Genomic DNA, 16,962 nt, shown 5'->3' with positions numbered 1-16,962 from the left:
CAAATACGAAAGTAAATATTTTTTGATATTTATTCCAGTTCAAGTTGACAAAAGTAATTTTAAATAATACAGATATTATTGAAAGTTTGAAATAGTACTATTTATAAAACGAGTTTTTTCGTTCTTCTCAAGCCTTTCCTCCACCATTTCGATCTCCTTAAAGCTGAAAATACTCTTCAGCTAACGCTTAAACTCTTCACTTGATGCTCACGAGTTTAAGTGATTTAGTTTTACAGCACCTAAATACAAACTTTAACTTGACAAAATTATAAATATAACAATTGAACACATACAAATAAATATATGTTAAATAAAAATAAAGATTTCTTCTTACCCAATAAAATCTTTTTCTTCTTCAAGTTTTCCACTGAAATAACCAGCTCTTTTTTAACAGCTGTAAAAATCAGGATCTCTTAGAAATTTCATTCTTAAAATTCTAGTAAAATAAAAATAAACATTTACAAAAATAACTTAAAATAACTGAAGGTATAAATTCTAAGCATATTACTACTAACCAGTGCAATGAAGTGTTCCTTCACTCACTTTGGCAAGAATCCATCTGACAGATGAACATCGATTGAATGTCATTAAAGACCCTGAAAACTAAAATTAAGAAGAAAAAATTAATGAAACTGCTTATTTTAACAATAGGTTAATGTGCATTTTATTGCCTATACATACATATATATACACATATAGTTATAGTGCATTCAAAAAATGTGGAGAGTGACCATTTACAAAATAATTTAATGAATATAATTTAAGTATCAATAAATTACAACCTTAAAAGTTATAAATTACAATCTTTAACTTAACTTCATGACTACATTGTAGTGTACATATATATACTAAAAATACCAAAAGTATCTCAAAAATCTAATGCAAACAAAATATGAAATCAAAAACAATTTATTAAACAATTATGGGAATCATTTCTATGCCAATTACATTTACCAAATGTAATTTTTCCATTCAGCAGCTATTGAATGCATAAATATAGACAATGTTGTTATAAAATTGTTATTATAATAAAGAAAATTACTTAAGACTAAAGTAAAATTAACCCAAATAAATTAAATATTTCAATTACTACCTTATATAAAACTATGTATGAAATAAACATATTGATTTTGTCAGTAATAATGTAAGAAAATAGACTTAGAACAGATTTCAACAAATTAAATTATAACAAGTGAAGTAAGGGTGAAACAACAAAACCATCATCAACTTGTTGAATACACACTTGAGAATTCTGTCATCTAAAATTGCAATGTGTTTAACTTTATCTAAGTGTAATACTAAATGTGATTTAATAGACTTGAATCACACAGGTTTTTTAAAATTAAAACCTTGCAAAAGACACAAAACAGGCTAAAATGATATTTTGCTACTTTTAAACACCACCACCAAAAATAATATCCACCTGCTTGATATGCAACTATAAAATTGTGTTGAGTTTTTTAAATAGGCAAATCAAGATGAAACAGACAGAGAATACACAGTAAAGATGACAAAGCAGTCAGATTAACACTAAACTGAACAGCCCAATCAGCTAATAGGGTAGTCAAATCTGATGAGAATATTTCATCATCATTATTATAACTAAAATTTAAATATGACCTAGTTCAGTTTAAACAATAACATTGTTATCTGAAAATATAATAACAACAGTTCCAAAAACTGAATCATTATTATCTACAACTTTTTCACTTATAGCAGGAAAATTGTCTTTTGTAGATATGTATGAGGGGGTAACAGTTATCTCACCAAATGAGTTTTGTAGATTAAATATTTCACAACTGATATCTTCATTAAATATTTGTTTCAAGCTTTTTAAAATAACTCTAACTATATATGTAACAGGAACAATACATTATCCTGAAGTTAAGATAGAAAAATATATAAAGATTTATTTTGGATGGTTCACTCTTATATTGAATTGCTAAAATGAGAAAAGTGATGATTGACAAAGTCAGTTCATAATTATAATGTAAATGACAATAGATTACAACCAAGGTCACTTAAAATGAGTTTAAAACTAACTTAAATTAAATAAGATTAATTTAATGACAAGTAATAAAAAAGGAACATATAATAATAAAAACAAAGATAAATTAATAACAGCAAAAACAATAACAAAAATAAACATAATAACAATATATATATATTGTTATTATCTTTTCTTTGTTTTTGTTATGCCATTACTTTGTTATCATCTTTATATATATATATATATGTATATATATATATATACATATATATATATATATACATATATATATATATATACATATATATATATATATATATATATATATATATATATATATATATATATATATATATATATATATATATATATATATATATATTTATGCTATTGTTTGCACTTACTTTTTCTTTTATCTATTTATATTTTCTTATTATAGTGTTTCTCCTATTGCATAGTATTTACCCAATTGACTAAGTTGGTATAATTTTAAAGATAATATGGGCCCAAAAAGAAATTTTCATATATTTCGTGGCAAGTTTAAAAAGTTTTTGTTTGCTAACTTCACATTACCTTGCAAAACAAACAATCAGTGTTGGGTAGGGCATATACTTTTTTGTTATACTTTAAACAGTGAGTCGTTTATTGAAACTGTCAAACAAGTCAAAGAGTATTTTGGCTTCAGCATTAGCAAAAATGATATTCAGACCCTTGTTAATAAAGCAAAGAAATGGGTTTACAACTTTAAAAGAGACTCTAAACATTTTATTGCATTTTGTAATGAGACCTATGCATTCCAAAAACCACTATTGACCAATTCATTGCAAGCTAATTCTAGTAGCATAAACCTTGTATCAACTTCTTCAGTTGTGTCATCATTGGAAAACATTACTATGTTATCTTTAATAAATAGTGAATCTTTATGTTCACAAGGTCAAATTAAAAATTTACAAAGTAGGCACAGTTCAAGAGAAGAATTAACTCCAAAGAAAATAAAATTAAAGAATAGGCTGTCTCATTTGTCTTCAAAGTTAGCTAGCTCTTCTTTTGAATACCAAAATAAGATAGCTTATTTATTTTAAATAAGATAGCTTCATTAAAAGCTAAAATAAAGAGCACACCATATCAATTGAAAGTTTTAAGGCAAAGTGTCAAAAGAAAAGAAGATATTATAAAAGGTTTAAGAGCAGAAGTTAGAGACTTAAAACAAAAGTTACAAACATATTATTACAGTAGACGTATTCGCAACCTTATAATAACAAGAAAGGCAAAAAAAGTTAAAGAAAAAGAAAAGTTAAGACAAATGAATCTCAAACATAATAATGTCATAAGGGAAAACAAAATGGCATTATCTAAATTAGAAAATGATATGATCCAGATGGAGGAGGACAATATTGCACTTTCAGATACATCAGAAGGCAATAAGGCTCATGTATTACAAACAAGAATGATTATTTACAGCATGTTGTTGTCTAATGTCCCAACATGTAACATTCCATTCTTATTGCAGAAAATTGCACAATATTTAGGTGTTAAATTTTTACATATTCCTCAGCGTATTACAGTTGAGCAAATGGCTCGTGAACTAGGCAGTATATCTGAATTGCAAGCAGCAGAATGGGCTTTCAATAATAATAATCTAACTCTTGGGTTTGATGCAACAACGCAAGAGGGTGTCCATATCAACAACATCCACTTGACTTCAAAGAATAAATGTCAAGTCATTGCCCTTGACCAATTACCTGGAGGTACATCTGATGATTACCAAAATCACATATGTAATGCAGTGGATCATATGGCTTTAGCTTATTCAGATTATTTCTCACTTTCCTTTGATGAATGTCGTAAGTCAATTATTTCAAATATATCGAACACAATGACAGACAGAGTTGCAGCAAATCATCTTACCATTACCAAAGTTTGTGCAACCTGGGGTAAGTATTTGAATGAGCTGTACTGTCATTTGCACCCGCTTGATACAATAGCTATTTCATGTCGATCAGCATTACAGTCTTTGGAAAAGGAAAGTTGCCTATTATTTGGACACGACTGTATGGCAGTTAAAATTGTTTTGGCAATGAACAAAATGAGATTTAAAGATGGCAAAGGTGATCCGGCAGGATTCGTAAATTTTTTAGACAATAACAAATTGCCACGAGGTACAATCCCAAGATATCGTGGCAATCGTCTTCATATACTCTTCCGTAATTGTTTCATCTTTATGAAACACTACAATGCTTTTAAGCAATTTCTGACCATTGGAACAGTAAAGTGTGGCACTTTACAAACAGTTCTGCGATCAGCATTTTGTAATACAACTGCCATAAAACAAATGTGTGTGCTAGCAATATTTGGAAAACTTCTTACTGGACCCTGGATAAAAAAATTTTATGTATCAGCTGAAAAAGCAAGTTTTGATCATATTGCAGGTATCCAAGTAGTTAAAAATGTTTTGAAAACAATTAAAAATTGCAAATCTAATCCAGGTGCACTGATAAACAGTAAAAAGGATTTTTTCGAAAATCCCCTTAAATCAAATGTTTTAGAACTTGTCAAAAATTTATGCTCCATCAATGAGCAGGTTATCAACATGATTTTGGCTTGTCTTATTGCGGTGGAAGATGTTTTGAACCATCAATATGAGCGATATTTCTCACTTTCTATTACAGAGACACTTAAAAAACTTCACAACATAGATAGTGAAGAGTTAATGGGTATGTTTAGTGAAGCTAAAGGAAGATCTCCAAATGCAACAGTTTGTTATATATCTTGCAAAATAAGATCAAAAAAGAATAGAACTATAGATTACTTAGAAAGTCTTGACCAAATATCTAGGGAAAATATAGTTAAGTGGTCAATTCAAGCAGCTCGTAAAAAAAGAATAAACAATCGACTGAAACACACTGCATTACGAGCAGAGATTTCAAAAAGACAGACATGCAAAAGACAAAAAATGGATGAAAAAGAAAAAAGAAAGCTGGAGCGAGAGCTGCGTGTTCTATCTTTTAATGATATGAAAAATTTATATAAGCACTTATCTATTAAACAACTTGATGACTTGTATGACGTAATGCATGAAAGAATTGTTGGGAGAGAACTCTGTCATAAATGGTTTGATACAGATAATAACAAATCTGTCATGTATGATGGGCGAGTAGAAAAAGTAAGTAAGAGAAAAGAAGACAGAATTTATACCATTTCTTACTGGAAAAAGGATGAATCTGATTCAGAAGCTGTTGACCATCTCATAAAAAAAATCCAGCTTGCTGCTGATATTATTGCAGGAGATTTGATTTTTTCATAATTTTGCTGTTTTATTATGTGGTTTAATGTTATTTATGTAATAGTAGAAACCAATATTAATATTAGGGTAATTCCACATCAAATCACCCAGTCCATCGAACCATGTGTCTTCCTTTTGTATTATATTTTGACACATTATTCCTAATTATAAAAAAATATTACATGTAAAATTTTAGATAAAAATGTTGAGCGGTTGACAAGATACTGCAATTTTATTATTGACCTGAATAAAAATGGCAAATATATGAAAATAAACATGTATAATGTTTTTTTGATGCTGAATTCAATAAAAGTACTTAAAATGCTCAAATATAAAAGGAACATGTTTAAAAGTTAATAAAAACAACTAGTTTCTATAAACCAACTTTGGGGCCCAATATCTCAAAACACCCCTGTCAAATTTTTTTTTTTTTGCTGTTAATATTTTACCGGAACTAGAGCAAGCTTGTGGAACAGATAGTTTTTAGGAAGTGGGTGTTGGGAATAAAACAGTAGTTGTCTCTTTAGATATATTTATATACAATCTACATATATATATATATACATATATATATATATATATATATATATATATATATATATATATATATATATATATATATATATATACGAAGTTGTTAATTTATTAAAATTTAAATAAAATTTACCAACAAATGTTGTTTTATAACTGAACTTTTTATAAACTAGTTATTATAAAGTTTTACAAAATATAGTTGTCAAAATTTTGAAAACAAATGCACATCAATATCACAGTTATTCAGTTTTTATATAAAAACAAAACAGGATGTTTTTTTCAGTTGTTAAGATCAAATAACTAAGTTATCATATAATAAAGACTTCCTTAAATATAACAAAATTGTTTTTTTTTTTTTAAGGAGTTTATAAACTAAATATAATATTTTACAGAATTCTATTTGCAAGTTTTTTAAAAAAATTTCTTGAAAAAGTAATACATCTTTGAAATTAAAGTTCCATATGTTTCAGTTGTTTTTCCAGTTAGATTTTTTGTGCCTAGTAAGATTATAAGCAGCTGAAAATAATAACAGCAAAAAAAAGAAAAATTTGACGGGGATGTTTTGAGATATTGGGCCCCAAAGTTGGTTTATAGAAACTAGTTGTTTTATTAACTTTTAAGCATGTTCCTTTTATATTTGAGCATTTTAAGTACTTTTATTGAATTCAGCATCAAAAAAACATTATACATGTTTATTTTCATATTTTTGCCATTTATATTTCTTATTTTTTTAAGAAAAATGTTTTTTCAGAATGTTATGAAAACCGGGTCATTTTGGGAAACCAGGTCAATATTAAAATTGCAGTATCTTGTCAACCGCTCAACATTTTTAGCTGAAATTTTATGTGTTAACTTTTCTTCTTAAGATGCAACAGCCAAAGAAGTTTTTAAAAAATTAGAGGACCCATGGTTCAAAATTTTCTAAATTTTGGGTGATTTGATGCGGAATTACCCATTACTTATGTGATTTAAGTATTATAATATATATATATATATATATATATATATATATATATATATATATATATATATATATATATACATATATATATATAAGAAAATAATATATATAAAATATATAAAAGTTAATTACAGCAAGTGGTGTGACTTGCAATTTTTTTAATAGACGGCTCTGGCTTACGTTCTCGTCGTGTCTATCGTTAAAAATGATTATTATTTTGTTTCATTAATTGATTTTTTCATTGATGGAATTTAGAATTTTAATCATTTACTAAAAGCCAAGACAAAAATTAATAATTAGTTTAGTTCAAAATAATTTAATATAAAAATATTATTTTTAGATTGGGAAGGGGGATTTAAACGCTATTTTTATAGAGAGAATGGATCCTCTGATGCATCTTTTAATTTTGTTAATGTTATTTTATTTTATTTTAAATAAAAGTAATTTAAATCTTTTTCTAAATTGCATATAAAAATTTGATTTTATTTTTAGGTTGGAGGGACGTGGTGGTACACACCCCGTATTTCACTGAATCAATGTGTGTATCGCTAGTAGCAGTAAAATAAAGTTTTTGTATTTGATACTAATTTTTTTTTTAATAAAGAAAAAAAATTTTGTAGAAAAGATTTTTTCATTTTAGGGTGTGTTAACACCTTTACACCCACTGACACCCTTACACCCACCCTTAGTCTCATATTTGGCAGTGGTCTGGAAGCAAATAATAACTACTTCTAAAAAATAATATGAAAATCAACTATTTTACCAAAAAAAAACTTTTTTATAAATAAAATTTGCATTTATTGGCGGTGTAGGTGTTGGTCTGGTACCCCCTCTAGCCTCCCATATACGCCCGGTGGCTAGAAACCAAAAGGAATTGTAGCCTACTCTTATACCTAACTTTTGATACCAAGTTATAGGCGTTTAAAAAATAGTTGACAAATTTATATTAATTTTAGTTGAGAAAAGTATTTTTTTGACCACAGTTTCTTCAACAAATCCATATATCAAAAAATCGGTGTTTAAAACGTTATAACTTTTTGTCAAATAGTTGGATTTTGATAATTTTTTCATTTTTAAAATACTGTAATAAAGCTCTTTCCAATGATATATAACAATCTAATATTTGATCAATTATAAAATTTCATGTAACATACCTACATTATTGGAATGTATATTTTTATGTACTTATAATGCTTGATAATCAGTTTTGATAATTAAGTTAGTTGGCAGCTGTAGCAACTTGATAACTAAGTTGATTATATAGTTGTACTTGATTTCTGTACAGCAATAAGGAAGTAAGAGCAAATAAATATATAATCATTTCTGTTAATATGTTTTAATCTATAAATGCCAAGGAGTAAGGTTGGTGTTTTTCGTAAGAAGATTTGCGAGAAGGATATGTTTGATGCAGTGAATTTTGTTCTTCAACAAAAAATGAGTCTAAGTAAAGCACCAAGACATTGCAACATTAAAAAATCAACTTTGATATATCAGTTAAAGCAGTTTAAAAAATCTGGAAGAACCCAGTATTCATATTCACATAAGAAACCAAAAAAAATATTCTCAACAAAAGAAGAATTAATTTTGGTAAAATACTTGGCAGATGCTGCAAATATGCATTATGGGCTTACACTAAAGCAAATCAGATTCTTTGCATATGAGTATGCTTTAGCAAACCATAAAAAAATTGAAACTTCATGGATAAAGAATAAATGTGCTGGTGAACAATGGCTACGAGATTTTCGGAAAAGATATAATGAAAAGTTATCCCTACGTAAACCGCAGCCAACAAGTCTTGGTAGATCTTCTGCATTCAATAAAGAAACTGTAAGAATTGTGTTTAAAAATTATAAAAATGTTTTAGAACGTTATCATTTTGAGCCATCAAACATTTAGAATTGTGATGAAACAGGAATTACCACAGTTCATGTACCACCAAAAATCCTATCCCCAAAGGGCAAAAAGCAAATAGGAAGTATGACTAGTGCAGAATGAGGCAATAATGTAACAATGATTGCAGCCACTAATGCTACTGGAAGTAGCATTCCACCATTACTTGTATTTCCGCGTGCAAAATTTAAGGACTACATGTTGAATGGTGCTCCTCCTGGAAGTGTAGGAGCAGCTAATAAATCTGGATGGTCAAATGAAGTCATTTTTCTGCAATTTCTTGAGCATTTTATTAGTAATGTACAACCTTCGGTAGAAAAACCAGTTCTTTTATTAATGGATAACCATGAAAGTCATGTTAACCTTTCTAATATTGAATTAGCTAAAAGATCGGGCATAATTTTAATAAAATTTCATCCTCACACAACCCACAAAATGCAACCCCTTGATCGTGGTGTTTTTGGTCCATTTAAAATATTTTATAATAATGCCATGAATAATTGGATGATATCACCAGGAAATGCTGGTAAACCAGTTACAATTTATGATATATCTTACCTTGTTGGTCAAGCTTATCCTCATGCTTTTGTACCGAATAATATTGTTAACAGTTTTAAATGTACTGGGTTTTTTCTCTTTAATGAAAATATTTTTACTGAAATTGACTTCTTAGCTGCAACTGTTACTGATAGGCCAATAGTGGATACTGAAACTTGCATTTTTAATAATAGCAATGAGGTTGAAACCACTCCTGGCAATTTACCATCAACATTGGAAATTGTTTCACTTGAAATAATACGACCTCACCCAAAAGCCAAATTAAGAAAGGCAGCTATTTCAAAAAGGCGTCAGGGAAAATCACGCATTTTAACTGATACACCTGAAATAAAAGTTATTTTACATTCAAAATCTAATAATGAACATTGTCAAAAACCTTTTTCAAGACAAATAAAATCCATGGCAAAACAGATTATTTTTAATCAACATTCTGACACAAGTTTAAATAATGAAAGTTTTGACGAAATTGATTTTGGAATAAATATACTTGACAATGAATCAGAAAATAGTGAAATTGTTTCAGGAAATTTCTTACTTGTCAAGTTAAGTGAAAAGAAATACTCTAGACATTATGTGGCAGAAGTTATTGAAGTTGTTGGTTTAGTTTACAAAGTTAAGTATCTTAAGAAATCAGGAGACAATAAATTTATAAGAGAAGATGACAATATTTATGATGTTGAACTTGAAGATATTATAATGAAAGTTCCACCACCAAGTGTTGGTCATGGATCATCTAGACGTCAGTATCTTATGTTTGATATTGATCTGACATCTTTTACTGTACAGTAATGTTATTTAATATAATATATTTTAATTTCGTATTTTTCATTGTCTGCATTAAAAGATTTCCTCTAAAAAGCATTATGGTCAAATCTAAATGAATCTGACAACTAAAAATAGTTTTGGTTGGGTTTTAAGAGGTTTCTAAGTTAAAAACCTATTTAGGAGATATTAATCTACTTAGGGTCAGATTTTTTGTATGATCATATCATACAAATTACTTCCTATTGATATCGTCATAATTACTTAAAATATAAAACTCCGCCAAGTAAAAGGGTTTTAAAATCGATAACCTTAGGTATAATGAGTTCATTTCTAATTGTACTTAGGTCACCAGCTAGTATAGCAAGTTATAGAAATATATTTTTGCTCTTAAATTATCTAAAAGATAGTAACAACTTAATTAAAAACATTTTGTACAATTCAATCACATTTGAAGTTTCCAATCTTAACCCTAACCGTCCCATGTAAACAGCATCCAACTCAAAAAAATGTGAATAAATCGAAATAGTATTGATAATTGATGTCATTTTCTTTTATTTACTACAAAAAACAAAATCATAAGGATTATGACCGTAGATGTTACTTTAAAACACGGCCCTAAGCACATGGACAATGAATGGCCCTTCGTACAAGACTAGATACAAAACAAGATCTATCAAAAAATCCAAACTAAGGGAGACTTATGTAATGCTGCAGTTAGTAGTTATTTTTCAAAACAAAATTAATAAATTGAATAACAACAAAACGTTTTACTTGGGATAGTAATCTAAAAGTGACAAGAAACAAAATTTTACTTTAGACCATCAAAAAATGTTTTTTGGTTATAACTTGCTGCGGCAATGTCTTTAATTTCTTACAAAATGGTTTTATATAAGCTTTTATTGACATGTGGTTGGCCAGAAATTTCTTTATAACATATAGCAAAGCTGTAATATGTCATGATTACTTATTAAAAGTCCAAATAATTCATGAGAACTTATTAATAACATTACGGTCAAAGGAACAACACACCTCGGTTAAAGGTACAACGTACATGTTGTACCATTGACCATTTGAGTAATTTTTTAAAAACGCTCAAAAATGATACTTTTTGGTTGAATGAGAAAAAAGTCAAAAGTATAGTTTTTGCGCAAAATATAAAAGAATAACATAAACTTTCAATGGTATAAATTGATTCAACAGTCAAGAAAAAAAACACCCGGAAACAAAAAGTGGTCAGAGGTACAACAGGTTCCCCTATATATATTGCATATAATATATATATATATATATATATATATATATATATATTATATATATATATATATATATATATATATATATATATATATATATTATATATAATATATTATATATTATATATTGTGAGGGTGGCGTTTTTAATCTTTTTATTAATTTATTTTAGTTTTTGTTTAACGTTTAGTTTAATATTTAGTTTAGCTAACGAAGGTAAGGGGAAAAAAAAGGTTTGGGTTAAGGTTTGTTTGGATTAAGGTGGTAGTATGGTCAAAATTCTAAAATCGTTTATTTCAACCAAAAAATATTGATTTTTTCAGATAATATTAAAAAACTGCATAACACATTTAAAAAAAAAAAAAAAAATCAAAATTTCACATTTGGACCCATTTTTTGGGTCCCAAGACCTAAAAAAGTCAAAAAGCGCTGCGATAAATATTGAGACAATGGTAGATGCTACAAAACTCAAACTTTTACTGTTTACTTATAATATATCAAAGAACTCATGGAAGCAAAATTATAAAGTTAGCTTAAAGAACCAAGGAGATACAGCATATACAACTAATGGGTCAAAAATTACCCCAAAACAGCCCCCTTTTGGAGCCCATAACTCTGCAAAAAAGTAATGTTAAAAAAATATACTGCTTCAGTGAGTTCATCATATATGTTATTATAACTGTACAAAATTTTAAAGCATCATAACAAGTAGTTCTCAAGTTATTTATCGCACCGTGCTAAAAAATCCCATTCTGAGAAATCAGCAATTTAATACAATTAACATTAAAAAAACAAATTAAAAATCAAATAAGCTCTCATTTTATTTCTAAAGATTTTTAATCAATCCCCAATGTATTAGCAGTAGCAAACTAAGTTTTTCATGAGTTTTATTTAATTTTTTTAAGTTCCTTGTAGAATTTGATATCCTTGTTAAGAAAAATAGAAAAATTTTGAATTAAAAAAAAGTATTTTTAAAACCAAAACTTTGATTACCAAATTCAACTTTTTAAATTAAATAGCTATATCAACTGGGAGATTGAAATAAAATAAAACTCTAAAAACTTTAAGAACCATAAGCTATTCCTTCTCTTTCTTCATCTTGATCACTATAACTTTTTCAAAAACTTTTTTCTATAACTATAACTTTTTCGTTTTGTCCTAATTTGTTTCCGACATTCCTTTACTTCATCAGTAGATTTTTATGCTATATTTATAATTTTTTGACCTCTTTGATTGCAAAGTGTACTACAGTTTTTACCAGGATTAATATCAAGCTCTAAATAAACATTTAGCATACCAGCTAATCCTTCATTGAAATTTCTTGTATCGACTACAATAACAGCTACTATACCATTTAAAGAGTTATGTCCTCGTTTCTGCCATTTATCACAAGAAACAGTAATATCTGAAATTTCAATATCATCTCTTTTTTTAAATTCAGGAGCTGCATTGATTATCGATTGTGTTGCAATATATTTGTATGACAGCTATATTTTATTTTAAACATCATTAAATATGGCTTTTGAAGTGGAGGTGGTAAGTTTAAAAAACCATATAGCTTTTCTAATGCACTGTTCTTTTCCAATTTCAGGCATTGCAATTACTGAATGTAGATTTATATCAAAAAATTTTTCAGAAATTTTACTTGAAACTTTTTTACTGGTATAGAACTATGTACTCAATAAACACTCAATGCAACTCAACAGCAACAAAGAACTTAAACCATTTTTATTTTTATGATCTATATTCATGTTGATAGACTTGCTCTCATAGTCAAGTCATGTTCCAACTAAGGTAAGAGTTTGTACAATATTATCAAGATCAACTAAAACATAGCTAGACTCATTATTACATTAAGGCTGTGGACTAGCTTCATTATTGGCAATAACATTGCTGGTTGGTGTTGTAAAGTTAGGTTAAATGTTTAAAGCATTTCTCTCAATTTATGGCAATACTTTACTCACAAAAGTATCTTCATTTTGGGAAAAAATTAGTAAACTTGATTTTCTAGAAGTGCTTTTTCTTTTTTTAAACACTCTGGAGGCAACAATTTTTCTTCTCCTCAAAACATCAGTTTTCACATTGAACAATTAGAAATAATATATCTATTTTAATCTAAATTAAATAATTTAAAAAACAATAATAAATGATTATACTCTATATTCAACATCAATAACTGAAACAGATACCATTTGCTTTTAAGTCACTTTACAAACATGACAAAAATAAAGTGATATCAGCATATATAAATGCTGGTTTTGTAATTATTAAGGCAAAAAAGAAGCCAAATATTACTTAGTATTTTCTAAAAACTTACAATAGAAAATACTTGCTTAAGGCAGTTCAATAAGAATCAATAGATGATGTTTACCTTGTTGCTATGCCGTTGCTAAGGAGCAATACTTCATAGTACTTTTTTTAAAATGAAAAATAGAAGGGTTTATATAAATTATATTGGAAAATAAATAATTCTATCATTTTCAGCATGAATGAAAGTTCCAAGAAAAGTTATTTTCAAAAAATGAAAAAATTTGATATTTTTGACCATACTACCACCTTAAGTATATGGAGGTTGGGAACAAAGTTAGTGGTCTGGGGAGTACTTGGTTAGGTAAGGGCGAGTTTGGTTAGGAATGGGCAAGCTTTAATCTAACAGGGCTAAACTTATAATTGCCGTCCTTAGTATATTCTATAATATAATAAAACTCAACAAATGTTCTATTAATGTGTAATGGTAGCACTCTTACTCTTATAACTTTTATATAATAACAAATACAAATAATATTCTCTTACGCTTCTTGCAGTGTTCAATACTGTTTATTTCAATTACTCCTCTTTCTTTTATATCTTTTATTACAAATGTCTCTTCTTTCAGTAAATCTTTTGGTTATTCTCCAGCTATTAATATTAAAATCTTCTTCTTTCCTTCTTTTATTCAACTGCTTATTAAACTGCTTATTCATCAAAATACTCTTCTTATCACAAAATTCTTTCTCTTCTTTAAAATCCTCTTTTAAATCTCTTAAAAACTCATTTTCTCTTAATATTCTTTTTTAAATCTCTTCTTCTAATGAGACGATCTCTTTATCTCTAATTCTCTCAACTAACTCTAATTCTACTCCAATTCTTTAAAACTCACTTTTTTGAGCATTTATAATTTTTGCTTGTTTTCCTGTTGCGATATCTTTTCATTTATTTATATGGCAAGTTAATGAGTCTTCATGTTAACGTCTTTTCTCAGTTGTGTTTAACTTTTCTTCTTTCCGTTTTATCGTCTACTTACGTGATAGATTGATGAATCATCGTGTATAGGTCTTTCCCCGATCGTTGTTTTGACTTTCCTTATTATTGCTTTACCAATTACCAGTCTTCGCGTTTACGTCTTTTCTCAGTTGTTGATTTTAACTTAATTCTTTTTGCTTTATCATTTATTTATGTAAAGAGTTGGTGAATCATCTTGTTTACTTTAGTTCTCCCTCCTCACAATATATATATATATATATATATATATATATATATATATATATATATATATATATATATATATAATATATACATATATATATAGAGGGAGAACTAAAACAGAAGTCTACACAGACAGCCTCCCGTTAGAAGACTAATGCTGGCCCAGTTCCGCTTGCGACAGCTGCGCGATACCGGCAATTGATTACGGCCCAATGTCAGGGGCGTGTCTAGGAGATGTCTGCAACGTCTCAGGACATGCCCAAAATATGTATATATATATACTTATTTTTTCACAACTTCAATATTTTGTTGAACAAATATGCGTCGGTAGATAAAAGCAAACAGAGCGAATAATTATAGCAAACTAAAGCAATAATTAAGCAAACTATACAAGGTTAATTGTTCGAACGGATAGTAAGAACCCAGACAGCCTCCCGTTAGAGGCCCAATACTGGCCCAGTTCCGCTTGCCAAAGCGGCGCGATGCCGGCAATTGATCACGGCCCAATGTCAAAACGGCCAATGGCCCAGCATCTCTAACCAGATGAACATCGATTGAATGTCAATGAAGACCCTGAAAACTAAAATTAAAAAGAAAAAATTAATGAAACTGTTTATTTTAACAATAGGTTAATGTGCATTTTATTGCATATACATACATATATATACACATATAGTTATAGTGCATTCAAAAAATGAGGAGAGTGACCATTGACAAAATAATTTAATGAATATAATACAAGTATCAATAAATTACAACCTTAAAAGTTATAAACTACAACCTTTTACTTAAATTCATGACTACATTGTAGTGTACATATATATACTAAAAATACCAAAAGTCTCAAAAATCTAATGCAAATAAAATACGAAATCAAAAACAATTTATTAAGCATTTATGGGAATCATTTCTATGCCAATTACATTTACTAAATGTAATTTCTCCAATCGGCAGCTATTGAATGCATAAATACAGACAATGTTGTTATAAAATTGTTATTATTAGGAAAGAAAATTACACAAGACACAAGTAAAATTAACCTAAATAAGTTAAATATTTCAATTACTACCTCATATAAAACTATGTATGAAATAAGCATATTAATTTTGTTAGTAATAATGTAAGAAAATAGACTTAGTATAGATTTCAACAAATTAAATTATAACAAGTGAAGCAAGGGTTAAACGAAAAACCATCATCAACTTGTAACAATAGATACTTGAGAATTCTGTCATCTAAAATTGCAATGCATTTATTTTATCTAGGTGTGATACTAAATGTGATTCTTAACAGACTTAAATCACACATGTTTTTTAAAATTAAAACCTTGCAAAAGACACAAAACTGGCCAAAATGATATTTTGCTACTTTTAAACAAAGGCAAACCATCGATATTCATCTGCCCATAGGGAGCTGAAAATTTTGCAATTTTATTATAAACATGATTTAATATTTGTTAAACTAATTGCTGAACCAAAATAAAAATTATCACCACCTGCTCGATATGCAACTATAAAATTGTGTTGAGTTTTTTATATAGGCAAATCAGGATGAAACAGACAGAGAATACACAGTATTACAACCAAGATCACTTAAAATGAGTTTAAAACTAACTTAAATTTGATAAGATTATTTTAATGACAAGTTATAATGAAGGAGCATATAATAATTAAAACAAAGATAATTAATAACAGCAAAAACAACAACAAAAATAAAGATAATAACAATATATGGTTATTATCTTTTCTTTGTTGTTGTTATGCTATTATTTTGTTATTATTTTTATATATATATATATGTGTATATATATATATGTGTATATATATATATATATATATATATATATATAATATATATATATATATATATATATATATATATATATATATATATATATATATATATATATATATATATTAAGGTGTTCCAAAAAAATGACTTTTTTGAATTTTAACTAATATTGCTTTTCATAAGGTGCCCCAACCTTGATACTACTAATAAATTTTTTTTTTTTCATGATTTGATCACTACATGACTTCCCTCAATGGGTCCAAAGGTCTTTTTTTGCCCCTTTTTTGCCCATATTTCGGACTAACTGAGGGGAGTGTTACCATTATCCAAATTGATTTTTCTTTCTTTTTTTTTTGTTGTTTTATCTTTTTGAAAGAAGTTAAAATATAATGTTAAGCTTAATTTTTTTTTTTTACTTGAAAATGGAAGATCAAAAAATTCAAAAATATTGATTTATTTTACAATATTTCACAA

General features: G+C 27.6%; 2 protein-coding genes and 1 long non-coding RNA gene across 6 annotated transcripts in view; 1 reads left to right on the top strand and 2 right to left on the bottom strand.

Moving 5' to 3' along the window:
• LOC149877183 (uncharacterized) overlaps positions 1–16,962 on the bottom strand; it is a 288,845-nt gene that overhangs the window by 220,447 nt on the left and 51,436 nt on the right. The window lies entirely within an intron of this gene.
• On the bottom strand, positions 19–16,448 carry LOC149877187 (uncharacterized). 4 transcript variants are annotated; one of them, XR_016448025.1, is made up of 4 exons: positions 15,270–16,448; positions 516–596; positions 335–394; positions 19–239 (listed from the first exon to the last, which is right to left on the bottom strand). It is a non-coding gene; the product is annotated as an uncharacterized LOC149877187 (long non-coding RNA). The 4 variants fall into 4 exon arrangements; XR_016448027.1 differs by lacking the exon at positions 15,270–16,448 and having other exon boundaries at positions 195–239; positions 335–436; positions 516–597; XR_016448026.1 differs by lacking the exon at positions 15,270–16,448 and having other exon boundaries at positions 211–250; positions 335–436; positions 516–597.
• On the top strand, positions 3,354–5,294 carry LOC149877188 (uncharacterized). Its single transcript, XM_090074003.1, has one exon. The coding sequence runs from the start codon at positions 3,360–3,362 to the stop codon at positions 5,292–5,294; it is 1,935 nt and encodes a 644-aa protein (XP_089930129.1). The 5' UTR covers positions 3,354–3,359.

The sequence above is a fragment of the Hydra viridissima genome, unplaced genomic scaffold, assembly GCF_058129835.1.
Source record: "Hydra viridissima isolate aposymbiotic clone 2 unplaced genomic scaffold, HvirCarnegie_v1 scaffold_16, whole genome shotgun sequence".
In the NCBI taxonomy this organism is placed as follows: domain Eukaryota; kingdom Metazoa; phylum Cnidaria; class Hydrozoa; order Anthoathecata; family Hydridae; genus Hydra; species Hydra viridissima.
The sequence above is the reverse complement of the archived record's forward strand: the minus strand, read 5'-3'. Positions and strand labels throughout refer to the sequence as shown.